General features: G+C 44.8%; 1 protein-coding gene across 2 annotated transcripts; it reads right to left on the bottom strand.

The window, feature by feature from the left end:
• Positions 1-923: 923 nt before the first annotated feature.
• On the bottom strand, positions 924-1,881 carry LOC102882878 (spindlin-2B). Of its 2 annotated transcripts, XM_006908510.2 has the most exons (2): positions 1,652-1,876; positions 1,100-1,348 (listed from the first exon to the last, which is right to left on the bottom strand). In XM_006908510.2, exons 1-2 carry the CDS (start codon positions 1,874-1,876, stop codon positions 1,100-1,102), a joined length of 474 nt encoding a protein of 157 aa, XP_006908572.1. The 2 variants fall into 2 exon arrangements, with proteins under 2 accessions (XP_006908571.1, XP_006908572.1); XM_006908509.1 differs by having other exon boundaries at positions 924-1,881.
• Between the last annotated feature and the right edge of the window lie 5,154 nt (positions 1,882-7,035).

Genomic DNA, 7,035 nt, shown 5'->3' with positions numbered 1-7,035 from the left:
TGGACCGGGACGTTCGGGTCCGAGATTGGCTGCGCCTGAGTCCTCTGGGAGTCGTGAGAAGGCCGCCCCAGCACCGTGTTGTGGAGGGCAGTGCTTAGTGTGCTTGGGCTGAGGGCTGGGACTCTGCTTTGCAGGCGTGGCATGGACTCCCTGAAATAAGTGTCTGAGGTGTAAATTGGCTCCTGCTTAAGTCTTGAGTCAAAATACCTCTCTCGGGAACCTGCCCTCCATCTGGCTCCTTTGACGGTTGCCCCGTCTTTTGTGGCCAGAGCCGGGGACAGCAGTGTGGATGCTGTCAGGAGCCCAGCTTTTCTCAGGGCCTTCCCTTCTCCCACGTGCCCCACTCCCCACAGCTCTTTCTGTATTCTCACTCCCTTCGTCGCTCTTTCTTCTTAGAATTCCTCCTTCCTCAGTGTGCCTGGCCTCTGGCCCCTACAGGAGCATAGACCCTCCCTCCAAGTGACCCTTTAGCCTCTCCCAGATGCCTGCCTACCCACTTTGCCTCCTCCCCCTGCTCTGGACCTCTTGTAAGCTTCTTTGTGGCCCCCTCTACTCAACGTATTCTCTCTGTTTTCCTCTAAGCCCCAAGAGCTCACTCTCCCCCTCTGTTCCACTTCACCTCCTCCCAGTTGGGGACATCCCTCTCCCCAAGGAGCCTCTCTACTTCTGGCCCCTCCCCACCTCTTCCTGAGCCATCACCTCCCCTGTTCCCTTCCCCCACAGCCCATCTCTAGTTCCCTCTCCTCCCCCTCCCTGGACCACACCAGCTAAGTCCTATTCCATTTTTGGATGACCGATTATGAGACTAGCTGAACTTTATTCACAGCCTGAATCTACAGCTGTCCCTTCCTTTCGTGCCCCGTCCACTAAACACACCCAATCCTTCCAACGCGAGAAAGTCCTTGCACACAACTCGTCGTGCCCACATACGATTGTATTTTTCAGAACAAAACAACAGTTACGCTGGCAAAAGTGTCTGGCGAAAGTGTCGGATCGACAGGGACCCTCACGCTTCCAGTACACTGCAAAGCAACTTTATTCTGCATGTCCACGAAGCGTACGGTCGTCTCCACCCGTGCGGCCAAGTTCGCCCTAAGGCTTAGGACTTTTTCACCAGATCATAGACATAGATATGGAAGTCGTCGTCAAACTTGATGAAATACACAGAGGGTTTGGCTTCCACTTGGTGGATGACCATGCCAATCCGCTTGGAGCCGTCTTCTTTGGTATACTCCACGTGTTTCCCTATCAGGCCATCTACAACTCCTCCTGGCTCCCTCTCCGCTGGAGGAGACTCGCTGAACTCTGGCATGATACGGAGGTCTCCTTCCTTATAATCATCTAGAAGCTGGTACATGTACAGGACGGGATCTTTCTCATAGGTGATGTAAAACCAGGCTTTCATGATCGGGGCTTGGGCTAAGACCATCCCCCTCCACTCATCCTTGGAACCATGCTCACCCTCAAACATGTGTTCCACGGCTTTGCCGATTATGGCATTTGCGAGGCTTGCATCACTGACCTGAGACGATGCCACCCTGTCGGAAAGAACTTTAAGGGACAGAACTCTTTCATCTCTGTGAAGTTCCAGGCCATAGACACAGTCGATCCCATCATATTTCACCAGGTAAAGAGAGGGGTTTATAGGCACCTGGTCCAGAACGGTTCCTTTCCACTGCGTGATGGGCTCGTCGCCTTCCTTCCATCCGTGTGAAATTCTGCAGCCCACAATGCTCCTGCGGGGCTGAGACGAAGGTCTGCCCCTCTGTTTCTTCTGGAATGTCTTTCTCCTCGTCACGTTTGCCGCCCCAGTGGCCCGGCCCGCAGGTGTCCGGGGCTGCTGCCCTTCGGCTTCCTGTGCGTTGGGGGTCTTCATGCCTGCAGGAGGGGCGAGGGCACAAGAGGGGGTAAGAGGGCACTCGGCATGCCACGGGGAGAAGTTCTCGGGACAGCGACGTCGCTGCGAAGCTCGCGCTGCCGGCACCTGGATTTTCCCCGTGAGCGAGCGTGGCAGCGGAGCTGGAGATGCTGGCCGCTCGCTCGCAAGGGCTCTGCCCCCAGGTGCCTTTAGGCTGCGGTGAGGGGCAGCGGCGGCGACAGTGGCGCTGGCTGGGCTCCGGAACTCTGCAAGAGCCGGCGCGCTGCCTCCTTGTTCAAAGCCCGCTGCCCCCGCCGCCCTCGCTGAGTGCCGTGCACGGCGCCCGCCCCTCGCCGGCTCCGACCCGCAGGCGCTCATCCGCAGGCGCTCAGTGTCCTCCGGGTCGGAACGCGCCAGCCTGCTGCCCACACGCCCCCTGCCAGCCCCGGTCGCTTTCCCGGCACCCGGCGCCGTCGCTTCAATTCCTCGCCCGCCCCCCAACGCCACCCGCTTTCCCTATAGCCCATCGCACTTTCGCACCCCAGCCGGGGCTGGGAGCCCGCCTCCCCCGCTCACCCCCGCGGGCGTCCGTCCCATCTCCCTTGTCCATCCCGGCGCCCACCGATGGCCTCGGCCTACCTGGCGTCCACCGGCCGGGATCGCGGGCCTCACGTGCCCAGACCGGACACCTCGCTGCAGCCTTCGCCGTGAGCCTGTGTGGAAGGAGGACTAGCGGGCGCCGAGCCGGGCGCCTGCACGAGCCGGGAGGGGAGGATGCGCGGGCGAGGAGCGCGCTAGCAGGGCGGCGGGGCAGGCGAGGAGGATGGCGGCTGCGTCTCCAGCACCGGGCTCGCGGGCCCTCTGCCTCCCTGTCGGCGGCAGCGGCCCCTCTGCCACATCGGGCTCCCACCAGCAGCTACTGCAGCAGCAGTCTCCTCCCTCTTTCCGTAGCGCAGCTTCCTGCCAGGAGAAAGGCCTCCCCTTCCTGCCAAACATTGCGTGCCCCCCGCCCCCAACTCTCAAGCCCACCACTGCCTTTGACATGGGAGGTATTCCTTGTCTCCTGCCCGCCTCTTTCCAAAATCAGGAGCAGCTGTGCCCACAATTCTGCTTCTCCTTTCTCCCCATATCAGGTCCTTTGGCTCCTGTACTCACCTCTGCCTTCACACTCTCAATGCCCCTGCCCATCTGCTTTCCATCTTCAAGGAATTCATTCGTTTCTTTTTAGTGCCCTTATGTGGTTATTCTTTACACATAAATCTGTCTTACCTGTCATTTGCAAAGATTTGGGGTAGGAAGAGAGAAGTGTGCTAATTCTCAGTCTGCCGTTTTGACCCAATCTCTAGACTGGTCATTCTTGGAGTTTACTTCTTAAAGATTACCACTGCCTTTCTCTTTTCCCTAGTCTATTGCAAATGATTTACTTGCACAATGTTATCGCTGTGTAAATTTCAGAAATTTTCTATGAAAAAATTAATCAACTGCAATTTCTGCTCCCATTCTTTTGGAGTCACTGCAAAATATTAATTATCATTTCTTTTGCCATTTTTTTCTAAGCTCTTACAAAACTGGGATCATTTTGCATATACAGTTTTATGAGCTGCTCTTTCTCACAATAAACATTTTCTCATGACATTAGATTTTTTTAAAACATTAATTCTCTTAATCAGCAAATACTTCTTGAGCACCTATTCCATATCTGGCAGTTGGTCTATAAAACTCAATTTTACAGTGACCACAACTTAACTTTTCTCTCATTACTGAACATTTGGGAAAATATATCTATTTAATAACTGGTAATGTGATCTATTTACCAGAAAGTAAAGCTTAGGAAAAAATTACTTTATAAGGAACAATTAGGTAAAATGACAGTTTTATAATCAGTGGAGAAATATTGGGTGTTCTTTAAGGAATGCTACAAAGATTTTTTAAATATTTGGGGGAAATTTTTACACTAAATTTATTCCCAAATCAATATTTCATTTATGAAAATTTTAAACTCAGCAAAATAAAACTAAAGAGAAAGGAAATGAATAAACCCAAAACCCAGTAAACTATGAATGTTTAATACTTATAGTATCTGAATCTGGTGATGGGGTGCATCTTGATAAGTAAGCTTAAAACAATGAAATAATTCCTCAGAGGAAAAATAAAATCAGTTAAAAAATTGATTCAACAAAATATGGAATAACTTTAAAATATTAATGTCATTGAGCATGAGGAAAGAGCTTTACATACATACATACACAGAGTCCTGATTTAAATGAAAATTCATACGATTTTTTATGGAAAGCAATTTGCAGATACACTTTAGTTCATGTAAGAGTTTATTTAGTTCTGGTTAACCCTTATTCCTGGGATATCACCTTTGGAGTCCCAGCGAAAGGTGAAGAAGGTTTACCAGGGCTCCAGACTCCAATTTCTGTATCCTTAGCTTCAACGGGAACTCATAACTTCTCCTGAACTTCTAAGCCTTTCAGCAGTTCCCTTCCACAATAGATAAACTTCCCCAGTGGAAAAAACATCCAACACATTGACTGTTTATCTCTTGTACCTGTTCTCCTTCATACTTTGGCTGGGTAATTATTTCCTATCTTCTTGGTTTTCAGATGACTTTCAGTAGATTTATTTTAACTATTTCTTCCAGCTTTTATTGTTTCTTTAATGAGAAAGTTCTTTTGAATTACTTAGTCTCTTATCATTAATTTGAAACCCTATATTTTATTATAAAATATATGTGTTCAACTATTTCTAATAGCTACAAACTAGAAACCACCCAAATTTTCATCAATGGTAGACTGAATATGTTATGGTATATTCATACAATGGAATATCGTACAGGACTGAGAATGAGCAAGTTACAACGACATGCCACGACATGAATGAATTTCACAAATATGTTGAAAAAAAAAGAAGACAACAAAAGGACACATCGTTTTCTACGCAATTTATTTAAATTTCAAAAAATAGTCAAACCGATCTATTATTGGCTTAAAAGTTAAAATAGCAGTTATTTTTGCAAAACTGTTTTCCAAATGGATGGTAATAATTCACATTCCATTAGCAATTGATGAAAGAATACTTTTGTGGAGACATTTTTGAAGGTGTATATATGGCCAGAAGGGTTTATATAGAAAATGAGCAGCAAAAGGTGTTGAATTGCAACATCATTTAGTATTGCAGCCTAGCATCCAATCACACTTCTGGTAATAGTGTCCCCATTTTCCTTCTGTGAATAAGCTAAGTCTGACCTTTTAGAGCACTGAAATACCGTTAAAAAGATTGTTTTAGGACTAAGCCCCCAACCTAGTCAAAGCCAACGAGACACAATGATATTTTGCATAAGCTCTCGAAGCTCTTGAATATGAGGTAGATGGTCTTTTTCAATGGACATGAGGGAACCTGAGAAGATGTGGGATTCAGGCTGCTCTATTCACCTTACCATCATCTGGAGACTGAGGATGAGAGCAGCGCAGAGATCAGAGCCAAGCTAAGCAAAAGGGGGAGACTGTTGTTCTAGTGACACATTTTGTATTTGTAGGTGGTCATGGTCACTAACTTCCCAATATTCATCCCACTCTAAAAGGTTACTATAAGCTAATCATGGTTATGTCATTCTCCCTGTGACTGGTTTAGTATTTGACATATGATCTAATCCTGGCCAATTAAACATGATAATGTGTCTACTGGGTGACTTGTAACAAATCTATTTACTCTTAAGAAAGAGAAACAGGAAATGATGTTTCTTTTTCTTATTTAGGATAATGCTATGTTTGTGTATGACTCTTGGAATCTCTGTAACCAGCCTGAGGGCAAAACAAGCAGAATGAAGGTAACAAAAGAGGGAATGGAAATACTCTGAGCCCTTTGATCATTTAACTTAGCTTCTGATTATATCATTCCCTGAGTCCTAGTTTTGACTCCAAATAAACAAGGTAAGAAATTTCTTTATAGTTAAAGCAACTTGAATCTGGGTTTTCTATTACTTGCAATCAAAAATATCTTAAATGGCAAAGTATCTATTTAGTAAATGCATGCGTATATGTGCTTAATACATAAAGATACATACATACACACATAAAAATAAGCTTTATGTAGGGTTAAGAATAAGTAAAGTTTGAAAATAGGTGTTAAATTAAAAATTAGGAAAATATTAACATCTAACAACGGTATTTGTTGAATAACGTATGGTGGCATTCATTTATTTACATAAATTATAATGTATACAATTTACATATGCAAATTAGCAATTTATGTACATATCAATATAATCAAATTTTTAAAAATAATTCAAAACCTATTTTTCCAGAAAAGCAAACAAACTGAAAAAAATCAATTTCTTAAATATTCTTAGTGAACTAGAGTTTTAACTTTTGCTTGATACGTGAAAATAAGTTTTAACTAGCTGCTAGATATTCATTCGTAAATCACTGACTTTTTTCACATGCAAGGGTGTGGAGGACAAAATATAAGGGCAGTCAATACCAGCCAATAGGCACACACAGGCCACTTCTCATGACGTTACTTCAGAAATGAGCAATGGATTGAAAGTCCTCCAATCACAGCCATCTGTTTGCCATGGTTTTGTAGCACTGGCCTTGCATACATTTTGTATATTTTCCATGAAGTCCATGTCAATATTGTTCTTATGATATACATGAAAACTTAAAGAGAGTAATTAAATTCTAAGGTATATGATATTGTCAGATATAGTTGAGCTTTGAAGGACCACAAACCATTGTAATAGCTAAGATTTTTTTTTTACCTCCCAGACAAGGATCAATTTTCTCTCCCTTGTGGGCAATATCATCCTGGTTGAAAATGCATGATCTAGGGCTTTCAGTGTAAAGCAAGAAGATTGGACGGTATATCAACCGTAATAGAAAGCCTTTGGGGAGTTTTAAGCAAGAGGATGATATAATCTCATTTATATTTTTAAAAGATTACGCTTACTATTATATGGAAAGGCAAGGAGACCTTAGTTCCCAACACCCAATTTAATAATGCTTAAGGCTTTATTTTCTTTTCTAAATTCTGCAGTTACTGGGACAACATCCTTCTCTCTCCATGCTACAAAAGCATCAGGTCATATGCTTACTGCTTTTTTCAGTTCTCTCTTCATTGTTGGTCTCTGAGGATTTTACTCATATTCTTGAAAGCTTAGCTACATTTAAAAG

This window comes from Pteropus alecto, unplaced genomic scaffold, assembly GCF_000325575.1.
Source record: "Pteropus alecto unplaced genomic scaffold, ASM32557v1 scaffold312, whole genome shotgun sequence".
Lineage (NCBI taxonomy): Eukaryota > Metazoa > Chordata > Mammalia > Chiroptera > Pteropodidae > Pteropus > Pteropus alecto.
The sequence above is the reverse complement of the archived record's forward strand: the minus strand, read 5'-3'. Positions and strand labels throughout refer to the sequence as shown.